The sequence below is a fragment of the Danio aesculapii genome, chromosome 16, assembly GCF_903798145.1.
Source record: "Danio aesculapii chromosome 16, fDanAes4.1, whole genome shotgun sequence".
In the NCBI taxonomy this organism is placed as follows: domain Eukaryota; kingdom Metazoa; phylum Chordata; class Actinopteri; order Cypriniformes; family Danionidae; genus Danio; species Danio aesculapii.
The window spans coordinates 42979193-42995802 of NC_079450.1; the positions used below are offsets into that span (position 1 = coordinate 42979193).

At 42.7% G+C, this 16610-nt stretch overlaps 1 protein-coding gene across 3 annotated transcripts in view; it reads left to right on the top strand.

Annotated features, from left to right (window-relative positions):
• Positions 1-16086, top strand: part of cep76 (centrosomal protein 76) — an 88107-nt gene extending 72021 nt beyond the window's left edge. For 2 of the 3 annotated variants that reach the window (XM_056474812.1, XM_056474811.1), the window contains 2 exons: positions 7517-7734; positions 15821-16086. In XM_056474812.1, coding sequence (XP_056330787.1) covers positions 7517-7734; positions 15821-15959 — 357 coding nt within the window. In that variant the 3' untranslated portion in view covers positions 15960-16086. The remainder of the gene's footprint in view (positions 1-7516; positions 7735-15820) is intronic. The other variant, XM_056474814.1, reaches the window with a different exon arrangement.
• The last annotated feature ends 524 nt before the right edge of the window (positions 16087-16610 follow it).

Genomic DNA, 16610 nt, shown 5'->3' on the forward strand with positions numbered 1-16610 from the left:
ATCTCATTTATGAAGGCCTGGAACACGGAAGGACTGTTAGCTAGGCCGAAGGGCATAACGAGGTATTCATAGTGGCCATTTACGGTAGAGAACCCGGTTTTCCATTCGTCCCACTGTCGGATACGGACGAGATTGTAAGCACTGCGGAGATCCAATTTGGTAAAGTATTGGGCTGAGCGGAGTTGTTCAAGGGCTGCTGGAACTAATGGTAAGGGGTAGCGGTACTTGACAGTAATTTCATTCAGTCCTCTGTAGTCGATACAGGGGCGTAGACTACCGTCTTCTTAAGGAAGAAAAACCCGGCTGAAGCAGGTGAAGTGGATGGTCGTATGAAGCCTTTCTCCAGCTCCTCAGAGATGTAAATATTCATGGCTTCGGTTTCTGGTTGAGAAAGGGGAAAAATCCGACCACGAGGGGGCGTTGTACCTGGCAGTAGCGCGATGGCACAATCATACTCGCGATGGGGCGGGAGCTTAGTAGCTTTCTGTTTGTTAAAGGCTTCGATGAGATCGTGATATGCTTCAGGGACTTGACATAATTCGGGGTCTTCAGTACTGGCAATGGTGTTAATCTGGACAGGGAGGACAGAGTGTAGACACTGGTTAAAGCAATTATTGCTCCATTTTGCGATCTCACCATTTTTCCAGGAAATTTCTGGGTCATGAAGTTGTAACCAGGGTAACCCGAGGATAACGGTGTGTCGAGGAGAGTCAATCACTAGAAGGGAGAGTTTTTCTTCATGAAGAGAGCCTGTTTGAAGAGAGATTGGCAGAGTTCGGAATTTTATGTGTCCTTCCCCCAGGGGGCGCCTGTCTATAGCAGTGATGGCTAGGGAAGAATTACAGGAGGTTAGAGGAATGGAATGGGTAGTGGCAAACGTGTGATCAATAAAGTTGCCAGCGGCTCCTGAATCGACCATGGCCAGAGTCGAGACCTCAATCTCATAACATCTTAAACAAACGGGTACACTCAGAACGTCATTAGTGGTCGTGAACACAGTAGTGGCACTCACCGGAAGGGCCTTGGGCGGAGGTTTGTTGGGACACAGGATTTTCGTATGACCTGAAAGACCGCAATATAGGCATAGATGATTTCTCTGTCTTCGTTCACGTTCATCGGGGGTTAGTCGGGTTCTGCCCAGTTGCATGGGTTCAGTGGGATTCTCAGGAGATACAGGACTGGGAATGACAGAGCACAAGGGATTACGGGTGCAAAGCAGATTGTCCAACCTGATTGAAAGTTCAATGAGCTGGTCCAATGTTTTCCCATCATCACGACATGCCATCTCCTTTTGCAGTTCCGGGTTAAGAGCTTTCCTGTAGAGTGTCTTAAGAGGATCATCAGCCCAGCCCGTTTGCGCTGCCAGTGTGCGGAAATGCAGAGCGAATTCGGCTGCAGGACGATCTCTCTGTTGAACACACAAAAGCACCTCACCAAAATTACGACCACCCTCAGGATGATCGAACACAGTGCAAAAACGTTTGAGAAAGTCGTTAAATGAGGGAAATATCGGGGTGCTGTCTGGCCAAACTGCAGTAGCCCAGTCTAATGCTTTTCCCGTGAGCAGAGAACATACAAAAGCAATTTTACCGTTCTCATCCTTAAACAGGTGGGGCTGTTGGGCGATAAACAGTTTGCACTGAAGTAAAAAGCCTTTGCATTTAGCTGGGTTACCTGAGAACTTATCGGGGAATGCCAAACGAACCCCGGAAACAGTCTGGGTCTGTGCAACAAATGGTTGGCTTGGAGAGTAGTTGGCGGTGAGTTGCGCTGGGGGAGCAGCTTGCAGGTTTTGCAGTGATTTCACCAATTCATTTGTTAGCTGGGTTAAATAAGATAACTGTTGCTGATGTGTGGTTAATACCTGAGCTTGAGCTGTGACTTCGTGGGACAAAACCTGTACGGCTGCGGGATCCATGTTGGGCGAAGTCTTCTGTAACGAGGAGACTGACACGGAGGGATCCATTATGCAGTATTTATTAGTCACAGTCAAACACAAACATCCAATACGCACTAAAGTGCGAACACACATCAACAGTAATCAATAATGGTCTTGGGGCTGGCGGCTGACAGACACAGAGTGATTTACCAGGCATAGATCAGTGGCAGGCGGTGTGGTTCAGAATCCGTTAGACAGGCTTGGGTCAAAGGCAGGCAGCGTGGTTCAGAGTCCATGTATAAAGCAAGGGTCGTGGGCAGGCAGAAGTCAACTCAGTCAGAAACAGTCCGGGGTTATTCTCAGAAGATCAGACAGGAAAGAACGCTCAGTAATGCTGGCCGGGGCTAAACAAGACTTCGCAATGAACTGGTTTTTGAGTGTGGCTTATATAGGAAACGTGGGTCGCTAACTAGATTCAGTTCAGGTGTGTGCACAATCAGTTTAGATGGATGATGTAATGCTTAAAAGTCCGGGGATGGTGACCTCTGCTGGCCAGCGAGGGGAATGACTGGGACCGAGTCGGTAACAGAAGCATTAAGCTTTACTTAATTTAATAATAAAAATTAACTAAACAAACAGGTCATGGATACTGCATCGAAATTGAAAGCAAAACAAACATAGTGTCCAGGCCTGGTCCTCGCTCGCATTCCACTGCTGTCTCTTGTTCTTTTAATATCTGGAGCTCTTCTGTGATACTTGACAAGTGGTGCACACATGTAATGGTCATTAACACTCACACTACCAGGCTTGTATGCTTTCAAAAAATCTAAATTATTATATGCTATAGTAGCTTATACTTTAAATAAAAGTCAACATATGTACCTTGTCATTGTTTATCATCACCACAGCCGCAGTAAGTGTGTATGTTTAAAACTTCTGTAAAAAACAGACCTTTACCAGACAAAAACTGATGCTTGCTTTCAACTATAAGCTACACTATTTCTGTTACAACATTAATAGGATCTGTTCGTGTTCATTTTAGACTATATTTCCTTCTTAATATTTATTTCTTTTAAAATCTCTAATACCAATAATGTCTCTCTTGCCAGTAAAATAACCAGCCTTCCAGCAAAGCCTATATTGATATACTGATATTTATGTGCCAGTTTAACTAAACTGAGCCCAGTTTAACTAATTCACCATGGGTGAGACAGCACTAAGGTAATATCCGATGCTCAAGCCATTGACACTGATGCGTTTTAGTTTTTAAACAGCATTTTAAAACAAAAAATATCCACGTCCACACCGGCGCTTCATCTAGCATTTCTGAAAAGGTCTCACTCCGCACTGTACCCCTGAAAATGTACATCACATGACCATACACATACTCTTGCATGTGTTGTAAGTTCATTGTATTCAGATATCTGAGCTCCAGGCAGTCCTTGGGAGCTCTATGCTCACCTCCCCCGACTAAGCAGCACACGTGGGCCAGTCCATCTTGGATCTGCTGCTGGATCTCATCTTTCTAAAGTTGTTACACGTGATATGATATTCATCTTGTTTGTATCTAACAACTCTTTGGTCTTTTAAATCTATTACTTGCTCTGAGGTAAAGCGTTTTGGCTGAGCGCAAAGATGAGTTAATATATTAATTTATGTAACCATGTACACTGATTGTGTACATTTGACTAATTATAAACATGTATAAAGGTATTGTACTATTTACTTTATAATGACTATTATTGATGGGAGCCATCTGTGGTCACCGCCATGCACTGGGAAATTGCTCCCAATGAAGGCCCTGGGATATGGGGCTGATAGTCATCTTGAACTTCAGACAGGAGGCTGCTGAATTAACTGCTCTTAGACCCTTCATAGAGCCACCTCAGGGTTAAATGCTGGATGACGCTAGCCTTGAGGGCCCAGCGGTGGGAGGGTTAGTGGACGGACCTCCTGCAGGCCATGAGGAGGGGCCGGCACACACCATGGCAGCCACTGCTCCTCGACAGGGGCTGCTCGAAGAAGTCCTACTTCTAGGACGACTTCTGAGACGAAGGCCATTTCACAATGATGGTTCTTGGGCCACTGTATGTGACAGTCTTCATCTCCTGAGAGTGCCTTTTCCCTCCCAACTTTCTTTTTAAGGGGCTGAGAGCATCCAAGATCGCTACATTGATCCCGTATTTAAAGGGGCCAATGCAGCATATCAGTTTCATTCCTGCATAAAATATGCTTTCTAGCGTGAAAATGTTCCATTTAACAATGGAAGATCACGTTGCATGAGGTGTGGCTTTGCTCCACTTAATTATCTAATATGTGTCCATATGTCTGAAATATTCTGAAGCAGCAATACTGTTTTGTACTGTCACATGAAATTCCCGCTTTTTTAAAGATAAACATATAACGTTACAACATTAAAGCACATCAGTAACTTATTTAATGCATGTTCCTGTAAGAAAACATTGTAAATAATTGAAAATCTGTCGACCGTAAAAATCAAACCCTTGAGAACAACTGTGGTCGGAACCAAACTTCACAGGTCTGTGTTCTCTGAACTCCGCTGAAGCGGTGGACTTCTTCATTGTGATTGCTTGCCGCTGAACCGCATCATAGCTCATTACCATAAAGGTGACTTGATTTCAAGTTTTCTCGACGCTTACACCGGCGAAGAAGCGCCGCGCTGTGACTTCCGGCTACTTTGACGCTCTCGCCGCTTTCAGTGTGAACGTATGGTAAGGCTCCTGGTCCCTCCCAGCAGCCCCAAAAAAATTACTTCTCAGTGGGGGGTGAAGCTCCCATAGGAGCCTGACCCCCTTTTAACCTCAATATTTAATACAATATTTAATGTGTCGTACACATCAATTCTATTTTCATTAATCAGTTAACAGTTGGTATTCGGATCACAAGCATTGGTTGTCTGTTGTAAAAATTACCCGAAAGGAGCCTCCCTGATGTCGACTTCCGGCTACTTTGGCGCTCTCGCCGCTTTCAGTGTGAACGTACGGTAAGGCTCCTGGTCCCTCCCAGCAGCCCCCAAAAATTACTTCTCAGTTGGGGGGTTGGGGTGTTAATGTGTCGTACATATCAATTCTATTTTCATTAAATTGTAATTCAATATTAATCAGTTTACAGTTACTATTCTGATAACAAGCATTGGTTGTCTGTTGTCATAGAACAGGAAGAGCTAGACAAAATTATAAATAGCTCTAAATCAGCTACGTGTATATTGGACCCAATTCCAACAAAGTTACTGAAAGAATTGCTACCTGTTATAGGAGAACCTCTTCTTAACATTATCAACTCTTCTTTATCTTTAGGCCATGTTCCAAATCCTTACAAGTTAGCTGTTATTAAACCTATTATTAAGAAACCACAACTGGAACCCAGCAACTTAGCTAATTATAGGCCTATCTCAAACCTTCCATTTATATCTAAAATACTAGAAAAAGTTGTTTCTGCTCAATTATGCTCCTTTCTGCAGACCAACAATGTTTTTGAAGTGTTTCAGTCAGATTTCAGAGCTCATTACAGTACAGAAACTGCATTAGTGAAAATAACCAACGATTTACTCTTAGCTGCTGACCAAGGGTGCATCTCGCTATTAGTTCTACTCGATCTTAGTGCGGCATTTGACACCATTGACCATGGTATCCTTATTAATCGCTTAAAGCCTACAGGTGTCCAGGGACATGCCCTACAGTGGTTTAAGTCATACTTATCTGACCGTTACCAGTTTGTGAATATTAATGGACAGCCTTCACAAATAAGCCCAGTAAAATACGGGGTGCCTCAAGGATCAGTTTTAGGCCCTTTGCTGTTTACAGTATACATGCTACCCCTGGGAGACATTATTAGAAGACATGGGATCAGCTTTCACTGCTATGCAGATGATACTCAATTATATATTTCAACTAAAACTGACGAGACGTCTAATCTGTCCAAGCTAACTGAGTGTATTAAAGATGTTAAAGACTGGATGACCAACAATTATCTTCTCTTAAACTCAGACAAAACAGAATTATTACTTATTGGGCCTAAATCCTGTACACAGCAGATCTCACAACTCGACCTACAATTAGAGGGATACAAAGTAAGCGTTAGCTCTACTATAAAAGATATGGGTGTCATATTAGACAGCAATTTAACTTTTAAAAATCATATATCCCATGTCACAAAAACTGCTTTCTTTCATCTGAGAAATATTGCTAAGTTACGAAGTATGCTATCCATCTCAGATGCAGAAAAGCTAGTCCATGCTTTTATGACTTCTAGGCTGTACTACTGTAATGCACTGTTTGCTGGCTGCCCAGCATCCTCTATTAACAAACTTCAATTAGTACAAAATGCAGCTGCCAGAGTTCTTACCAGGTCTAGAAAATTTGATCACATCACCCCAATTTTATCCTCCTTACACTGGCTGCCTGTTAAGTTTCGTATTGAATTTAAAATATTGCTTCTTACATATAAAGCTTTAAATAATCTAGCTCCTGTTTATCTAACCAATCTTCTGTCTCGCTACAATCCAACTCGCTCTTTAAGGTCTCAAAACTCAGGGCTTCTGGTAGTACCTAGAATAGCAAAGTCGAGTAAAGGAGGTCGAGCCTTCTCATTTATAGCTCCTAAACTCTGGAATAGCCTTCCTGATAACGTCCGAGGCTCAGACACACTCTCCCAATTCAAAACTAGATTAAAGACCTATCTGTTCAGTAAAGCATACACTTAGTGCACCACTTAGGGGGCTTCCACACAGGTTATGCATCTTGTTGATATACACTGTGAACATCAGCTACGCTAATTATTTTTTTTATTCTCCATTTCCACCTGGGGATACTCTTCCCGAGGCCCTCAGACTATGCAGAGTCACTGATTCGATCCAAGACCAATGACGAGATGATCCCAAGGTTTTTTATATCCTGGACCTGGCCGAATCCTAAGCAGCTACTGTGATGGTCATAAAAGAGTGGAGAACATGAGACTGATTCCTGTGACGCTCCAGAGACAGACGAGTCTTCGCTGAGGCCAGCTTCCAGCCTCCGCCACTGAGACTGCAGCTCTGCACAAGACGTTTGGCCAGCGGAGAAATTAAAATGGTCGTGCCCAACTGAGCCTGGTTTCTCTCAAGGTTTTTTTTCTTCACTTCCGCCTTTAGTGAAGTTTTTTTCCCTCTCCGCTGTCGCCACTGGTTTGCATGGTTCGGGATCTGTAGAGCTTCGCATCGTTGGATTTGCTCTTCAGTATTTTGGCTCTCAGTAGTGATTATTAAACCACACTGAACTGAGCTAAACTGAACTGAACTTAAACACTACAAACTGAACTACACTGTTCCTATTTACTGTTACCTTTTATGTGAAGCTGCTTTGACACAATCTACATTGTATAAGCGCTATGCAAATAAAGGTGAATTGAATTGAATTGTTGTAAAAATTACCTGAAGGGAGCATCCCAGATGTCGAGTGAAAAAGAAAAAAAGCATTATAACTGTGCATCATACAATTATATCATATATAAGTCTTTAGAAGTTAGTTTATTGTTGAAAAAGGGGTATAGTGATTTTTTTTTAAGCCAAGGCTCCATTTATTTGACCAAATATGTTGCAAAAATTTAATTGGAATTGCTAAGTGTAATGTATTCCTACAGGATCTAGGTCTGGCAACGGTCTGGGATGATCACCTGTCATACCTGCTGTCGGCAGCATTGTCAGCATATGAACTGGAGCGCTGTGCAGGTGTGTCATATGGAAATGAGGAGTTTCAGGATGCAGTGAGAAGAGCAGTGCCTGACGGACACACTTTTAAAGCCTTTCCTATCAATTTCTTGCACTGCAATGCTCGCAGGGCATTTGCTACCTGCCTCAGGTACCTTTACAAACAAACGGAGCAATTTTTAAAGAGGTCACATGATGCTAGTTTAAAATAATTTTATTTACACACACCTCTCTCTCAAAACAAACAGTTTCGGTGGAAGTAGGAGAGTTTAGGTGCACATTTAGTTCTGCAGTGAGTTGGGCAGCTGTGGTTTGATGTTTTCCAGGTTAGCACCTGGACGTCCCATTCAGACAGTTTAGATGGTTAATGGTTTATCCTTCTTGGTGGTATGCTGACATTACCCTGGGTATTTTGGTTCTTAATACACCACAAATACTTGCTGTTTAGGTCACAGATGCGCCAGTGAGATGTGCACCAACAATTTGTCCTCTTTTAAATGCTGATTTCACAAGTTCACTCTTGCAATAGTTTCAGAATAAAGCGTATTTGGCGTGCTGTCCGGGGAGAGGGCTCTGAGCTCGGGGAAGACACCCAAACTCGAGTTATTGCTCTTATCAGGAAACAGAGAGGAATAGGGATTCGAGCGAAGTATCTAGCCCGGCCCCAGAACGCTCCCCAAAAATTGCTTATTTGGTTACAGGACAGCAGCCAGACAAGTGTGTGAGCCCCCCAAAATTTGCTGATCTTTAAAATTTGGAGGGGTGCTGTTGAGTTGATGGTTGTGCTTTGTAAGGTGTGTGTCTTGGGAGGAAGCAGTTACTGTATTGATGGTGATGCGTTAAGTGTCTCCAACAGGAGTGATCGCTCCCACAGGAGACGGGCATCTCCCGTGAGAGCGGTCACTGCGTTAGCAGTGGTGCGTGGTGAAGTAGGCCTCCCCGTAATAGTTGTCGCTGTGCTGACAGAGGTGTATGGTAAGATGTGTTTCTCCCATAGGAATGGTTACTGCACTAGCAGTGGTGTACAATAAGGTGTACTTCTCCCATGGGAGCTGACACTGCACTTGCAGTGGTGCATAATTGTAGGGTGTACATCTCCCATAGGAGCGGTCACTGCGCTAGCAGTGGTGCATGATAAGATGTACTTCTCCCATGGGAGCTGTCACTGCACTTGCAGTGGTGCATAATAAGGTGTACGTCTCCCGTGGGAGCTGTCACTGCACTTGCAGTGGTGCATAATAAGGTGGATGGTCTCCCGTGGGAGCTGTCACTGCACTTGCAGTGGTGCATAATTATAAGGTGTACGTCTCCCGTAAGAGCGGTCACTGCGCTTGCAGTGGTGCATAATAAGGTGTACGTCTCCCGTGGGAGCTGTCACTGCACTTGCAGTGGTGCATAATAAGGTGTACGTCTCCCGTGGGAGCTGTCACTGCACTAGCAGTGGTGCATAATTATAAGGTGTACGTCTCCCGAGGGAGCGGTCACTGCACTTGCTGTGGTGCATAATAAGATGTACGTCTCCCGTGGGAGCGGTCACTGCACTTGCAGGGGTGCATAGTAAGATGTACATCTCCCGTGGGAGCTGTCACTGCACTTGCAGTGGTGCATAATTATAAAGGTGTACGTCTCCTGTAGGAGCGGTCACCGCGCTAGCAGTGGTGCATAATAAAGGTGTACATCTCCTGTAGGAGCAGTCACTGCGCTTGCAGTGGTGCATAATAATGAGGTGTGCATCTCCCGTTGGAACGGTTACGTGGATGCTGTATTAGCATTATTAAAATATATTATGCAAAGTGTATTTCGAAGGAAGTGTCTTGTAAATTATCAATGAAGGAATGTGTTGCGAGATTTGGTGGGATGGGCTCTAGTGGATGTGAAATTTTTTTTATCCTAGAGGGGTTTTTAAATAAGGGTTTGATGGGCTTTTCTAATGTGAGAGCGGTCTGCTCGAATGTAGCACTTAAAGGCCTGTGAGGACCAGCGTCCGAGTGTTTGGATCTGCTGCTCTGATAGACCATTTTGTGCTGCAGTGGTGGCTGCGCCTATTCTGAAGGAATGGCTGGAGAAATTGTCGGCTGGAAAGCCCGACTTAATTAGGACGCATTTAAGATGCTTCTGGAACCAGAAACGAGTGACTGGGCGATTGCCATCGTCTGTAAAAAGAGGGTCTGAAAGGGAAGTGGCTTGTGATCTCCTGATATGTGAAAATGCTAGCAGTGTTTGGTATGGATGGATAGGTGATTGAAGGTTGAAAATGTAAATGTAATGGCCTCTTTTTGCTTTATCAGTTTTGCTTTGTTTAATGAGAAAAGAAATGGTTTCGTTATCCAGCGTTACTAGATCGGATATGGTGGGATGAATGTTTGGGTTGAACCCGGATGTAATGGTGAGTTCTGAACACCTTAAAAATCCGAAGAAGGCTAAAATAAACATGGCTTCAAGAGTGCTGTGTGGATTGATTCGTATCCTTTGCGAAGAGTGGATATGCATTTAGTGAGTGTTTTCAGTGTTATGGGTTGTCGGGTGTCTTGACGTGTGGGGTGGGTTCTCTGTATGCCTTTCAAGAGAAGAGTTGTTTGCGAATTAGCTATGTGAGGTGCAGGGGAGCCGTAAATTAGTTTGTGGAAAAATTGAATTCCACTCAAATAGCCTTTAATGGAATTGATCTGGAGTTTTTTGATAATTGTGAGGTAGGATATGTAAGATGAAATGGAAAGTAGGGAAAATCAGGAAACAGTATGTTATAACATGCATGATATGTTTTAAAGCTTTTCCATGCTGTTAAATATGACTGCAGGGTTCTAGGTGCCACTGCCTGAAGGATAAAGTCGAGAGAGGCTCCAAGCAGGTTTTTTAAAGGATGATCTATGGGAATATCAGCTCTGAATAAGGAGGGACTTAGATTGGAAACTGATCCGCCTCTGGTGCCAAATGTCTGAATTTCTGGAAGGCAAAACGAGAGAGAGAGTCAGCAATTTGGTTTTTGGACCCAGAAATGTGATTTGCAGTTAAAATAAACTGGTCACATGCTGAGATCCAAGTTAGGCGTCTTAGTAGAAGAATTAATGCTAGCAAATTTGAACGGCCTTTATTTATACAGTGAACGGTTGCTTCATTGTCACAGTGAATTATGATGCGGGAAGCGGACCATTCTTTACCCCATAGAGATGCAGCGACGACTAGTGGGTAGAGCTCGATTAGCACCGATGATTTTAGTGGTTGCGGCAGGTCTAACAGCTGGGGCGGCCAAGTGGACGCGAACCAGCGTCCTTGATAGTAGCCTCCGAATCCGATTGACGGACCAGCGTTTTTTTCCTCGGCTAGGGGAATCCCGAGTTCAGCGAAAACCTTCTGAACTGTCAAAAGGTGCGCGGCTGGGATAGCGTCTGGTGGTGAGATGATTAGGAAATCATCTAGTAGATGGATTAGATGCGGGATTTCGTAGTTGTTGGAAAGGATCCAGCAGATTGCTTCCGATAGCGTATCGAAAATCTTTGGACTACTTCTGCAACCGAAGGTTAGACGGACGGAAAAATAATAATTTTTTCACCAAAAAATGCCGAAAAGGTGCCAAAAGTCAGGGTGGATGGGCATGATTTTAAAGGCGGATGTTATGTCGACTTTAGCCATCCAAGCGCCGCGACCCGCGATTTTAATTAATGAAATAGCTTGGTCGATGTCATGATAAATCATTGAGAACTCTTCGAGAGGGATGAGACTGTTGATACTAGGAAACGGAGAGTTATGCGGGGAGGAAAGGTCGATTATTAAGCGTTTTTTATCGGAGAATTTCCTAGTGGCAACGCCAATAGGACTGACGCGATAAACTCTGAAAGGAGGTGCGGAGAAAGGACCAATCATGAAATTTTCGTCTACTTCTTTTTTGATTAGACGGTCGACGATGTCGGGTTCGGCGAGAGCGGACTGAAGATTTGGACAAATAAAACTACAGGTGGGTAGGCTAATGACACCTGGATGAAAACCTGAAGACAGACCCGTTAAAAGAAATTCTGTGAATTTGGGATCGGGATGTTGGTGTAATTCCGATCTTAGGCGAGAAACATTCACAGGAGTCGATAGGTACTTTCTAGCATTTTTATTTACAGATTTTTTTTTCACTGGACATACTGTGCGGGCGTGAGCATCGCCGCAGAAATTGCAAACATGCAAAAAACGACATTTCTGTCTCCAGCACCTGCCGCTATTGGAGCCGGTGCACAGGCTGGCGGAGGCTGGGACAGAAGAGCGGTGATCAGAAAAAAGGGGCGGAATATTTGGGTTTGAAGGGACGTAACTGGTAGATCTGGGCTGGGCTGGGTCGGGGAGGGGAGGAGGGATGGGATTTATGAATGGGCATGATTCTGTGTGGTGGGTGGTGAATCGACAGACCGCGCAAGATATACTGCGGCAACCGAGAAAGACTTTATTATGAAGATCTGTGTCTATGGCTCCCCAGAATGGGGTCTGGTTCCATTGTGAAATGCGAATGGCACATTTAGCGGAGAAAAGGCGGTGGTAGATATAGAAATGATAGCCTCGGTATGAGAGCGTGAGCTCAGCGAGTATCGCAAATGACGTCTGTATATCGTGAGAATGCTATTGTAAATTCTGCGAATGTTAGCTGTGTTTTTTAAGGTTACTGAAAATTGGCCGCAATCTATCTGGCGGTCTGCAAATGTGGGTGAACTGGGTGAGAGGAGAGAAAAAAGAGGCGTGGCTGTGGACAGAGAAAAAGACTTAGTGTGAAGAAGTGGCTGTGGGATGTTGGAGGCTAGAGCCGTTTGCGGAGGCATGCTCGCGCTACTGCTGGCCCTAGGATCACCGATGGGAGGAAAAGAGGAGGGGTTGCCGACATTAGTGACATCAGCGGAGGCGGCCTCACGCTGGAACTTGCGTCGGGGCCTGAAGGAAAGTTGTAAGCTAGGGCCGTTTGCGGAGGCATGCTCGCGCTGCTACTGGCCCTAGGATCACCGGTGGGAGGAAAAGAGAAAAGAGGAGGGGCTGCCGACGTTAGTGACATCAGCGGAGCAGGCCTCACGCTGGAACTTGCGTCTGGGGCTGAAAAAACCTGGGGAAGAAAAGGAGGAATTTGAGGAGCTGGGGTTTGAGCTGGGAGCGGAGGCGGCCTCACGCTCTCACTGCTCGCGGGAGCTTGGAAGGGATGGGGAGGCAGGATATGGATTTGGGCCTGTGCTTCCTGTAGCGACCCTGCGCTTGAGTTTGAAGGGGGGGCGGCGGGCCAAGGATGTAGTTGGGGATGAGCTTCTGGTGCCGCTAACGGAGGTAAGCTCACGCTATACTGGCGGCTCGAAGGAACAAGCTCAGAGCCGGCGTGGAGTCCAACTTATGGGGATTGAGATCCTACGTCATCTGGACCTGGGGCTCTCCCCAGACTCGCTGAAGGCCTGCTGCTGCGTCTGGGTCTGGAAGATGGGTTTCGATCCGGACGCTGGTATGGAGTTTTTTGTACCTGGCTGGATTTTTTCATGGATTTGGAAGGTGGAGTGATGGAAGGAAGTGGTGCTCCGGATTGCAAGGTGTTATACATGGCCAGAAGGTCCGCCTTGGTGGTTCGGCGCGGAACGATGACGCCTGCGCTGACCAATGCTTGGCGGAGGTCGGAGACGGTGTTTATCCCTGTGGCCGGGACGGAGGACATGGCTGAGGCAGATGATGAGGCTGGAGAGGATTGCCTTCTGGGAGATGGAGATGGTGAGCCCCGTCGTGATCGGACAGCCGTGATTCTGGCTGAACGGCAGCCTCGAGGTGGAGCCGCGGGCTGAGCTGGTGCGCTCTGCGGGGCTACGGAGCTCTGGGTACTGGGGGGAGATCTCAGAGGAGCCTCGGCAAGGAAGGCGTCGTCCTCTGCGAAGAGATTAATCTCAGACATTGTTCTGCGTCGAAGTTTGGATGCTTAAGTCGTAAGATGCTGCAGGTAAGACAGCTTTGATATATATAGGGGTTTGGTCAAGAACTGATTGGATAATAGAATAATAGTCAATGACGTATTTGATACTGAAACCTCTGCGCGTGCTCCTCCCGAAATTTGTTTATAAAACATCACGTTGAAATGTCACCCATAATGTTGTGTGCGTTGCAATATTTTTTAGCATAACTGAGCTATTGCTCTGCTAATCTGCAAATATAGTTTATATACATTAGTAATTATAATCATTATTTTCATGACATTATGAGTTGCTACATCCCACTATAATACAAGTAAAATTTGTAAACTTTTTTTTCATCTAGTTGCCAAATATATATATATATATATATATATATATATATATATATATATATAGATATATATATATATATATATATATATATATATATATATATATATATATATATATATATATATATATATATAGATAGATAGATATATAGATAGATAGATAGATAGATAGATATATAGATAGATAGATATGTATACTGGCAACTACGTTTTCAAAATGGCATTACCAGTACTGAATGTTAATACAGCATAGCTGGTCAAATTATTACCTTACAAATGCTTGTGCCAACCACAAAATAATTATATATTTATAATAATTATATATAAATCATTCTAACTCTGACATAATGTGCAAAATAATGCATATGTACATTTATGTATTACATTTATGTATTAGAAAGTGCATTAAAATAAATAATTTATCCATTTAACTTCCTTAACAAATAAATGTTGCTGTGGTAATGTGAATAAAATGATTCAAGTTAAATAAAAAAGTTAAATCAGATTCACCTTAAAGAATAGTTACTTTCCAGTGTGAGTTCAGGTAAACAATTTAAGGTTCTCAAACATTTTTATCCAATGCCCCCCTCTTGCAAATCAGTAGTGCCTGCTACCGCCCTTTTTTTTTTTTTCATTTTTAAGAACCTTAATTAATATGTAATTATTTTTAAACAAAACAAATTAAAGTTTATTTAAAATTTATTTTGGTCAACACATGCCGTAATATCTTAAAAGTACTTAAAACTTAAAAGTAAAAAACTCAACTACATGTGTAACTTTAACAAATAAGCACAAGTCAAGTTAAAAATAAAATAAGCAATTATTACTACAAAGTTCTCCAAAACATGCCTTTTCGAGCATACATTAAAAAACATTGCACATTCATTGTGACAAATAAGTGAATCTACTATGCTTTAAGCAGAAATAGTATGGATAGTGTGCCGAGTATTCAGGTGTGCCGAGGAGTGCACATGGTGTGTTTCACTTTTTCCTCATCTTTTACCTTACCTTTAAGCATTTACCTTTTAACTATCACTAAGAACCCCTATCCACGATTCAAGTGAATGAACTATGTATTTTTGAAAAGTATACCCTACAGAGCTATACAAATTATGATATCTGATAATGATCTAGTGCAATAACTAATTTAATTGTTAAAGTTTGACATTTATAAATGTTCACTGTCTTCAATTGCCTAGAGCTGCATCTATGCTCTTTATTCACTAATATTTCTGAGGATGAAATATCAGAAGTAATGTGTTGCACTCTGGGAAACACGCAGAGTTCTTGGATGCATACTGTGCATCAGATTTCAGCAAAAGTAGTAGGTAATCTAGGTGTTTGTTTGTTTGTTTGTTTGTTTGTCTATACCAAACCCAAAGGGAAATTCACGTCACAGCAGAGCTTTCCATACTAAAAATAGATAAAATAAGTCACACACACACACACACACACACACACACACACACATATATATATATATAACAATAATAGAATGACATTCATACTGCACACCTTAGTTTCAAAAACAACAATTAAACACTTGTCCATGTCTAGTAACTATTACAATTCAGCACTATTCATCTAGTATGATTTTGGTTATACAATCTGATCGATCACTGTTCACGCATACAGAAAATGTGCATACTATACATATTGCCTACTGCCAATATATTACAAGATGTGTGGTAATAAGTCATTCAAAAGGAGTTATATTTTGCATGTTTTTCCAAATATAGTAGGTCAGTGTTTGGAGCAGTGTTTTCTGCAAGAATAAATTTTTTTTGGGAGAATATGAGTTTTGAAACTTCATGCTTTTACAACACACGATAAAAGAAAAAGAAACATTACAAAGCATCATATGGCCTCTTCAGTATTCCCTTTTTAAATGTGTCATTTAAAAAGCAGTTTTGTGTTATTTTAACAAACATGTTTCCTGCTATTTTGACAAAGATTATTGACTGACATCTAAAAACCAGTTTTCTTTTCTTTCATTCAGGTCACCATTCTGTGAAGAAATTGTTAGCTGTCGAGGAGATCATGTACGACTAGCAGTGAGGGTTCGTGTGTTTGGATATCCAGAGTCAGCTTGTGCTGTTTGGATCATGTTTGCTTGCAAATACAGATCAGTGCTGTGATAAAAGCAGCATTACCATTCAGAATCCATGTGTCTGCAACTACATTAAACATTTATTTGGGTCTAGAGTAAAGTGTACACATATGTGTGTATGTATGTATGGATATTTGTGTGCTGTGTGTAAATAAAATAAATTTATGTGTACTCTTTTTCTCTTCTTTTTTGGCATTCAGTTGACCACTTTCTATTATTAGATTTTGATGTATTTGGCTTAACTGTTCATGGGTGGCTTTTCAATGCATTAAAGTACTCCAATATAAAAAATAAGCCGACCAAAGTTTTTATGGGGCGAAGACTTGATTGAAGACAGTGAATAGTACAGTTCATCAATGTTAACACATCAGAGTCTTCAAATATCTTAGCCCAAATGACTCTGTGAGACAGCTTTACACTTTGTTTACACCATTCTTTGTTAACTAAGCTCAGCAGGACCCTCTTCAGATGTTGTTTGGCAATCAAATCTAACAATATATCACTACTTAAAGTTGTCAGTTACACTTATATATATATGGGACAATGAAACTGAAACACTGGCTAGTTTAGTGTTAGAGGTTTCGTGGCTAAATTTCATTAGCCTGGTGGCCAGTTTTCATTGATTGCACATTTCACCAGTAACAGTATTGCTTAAAATATTGCAATTCTGACAACATTA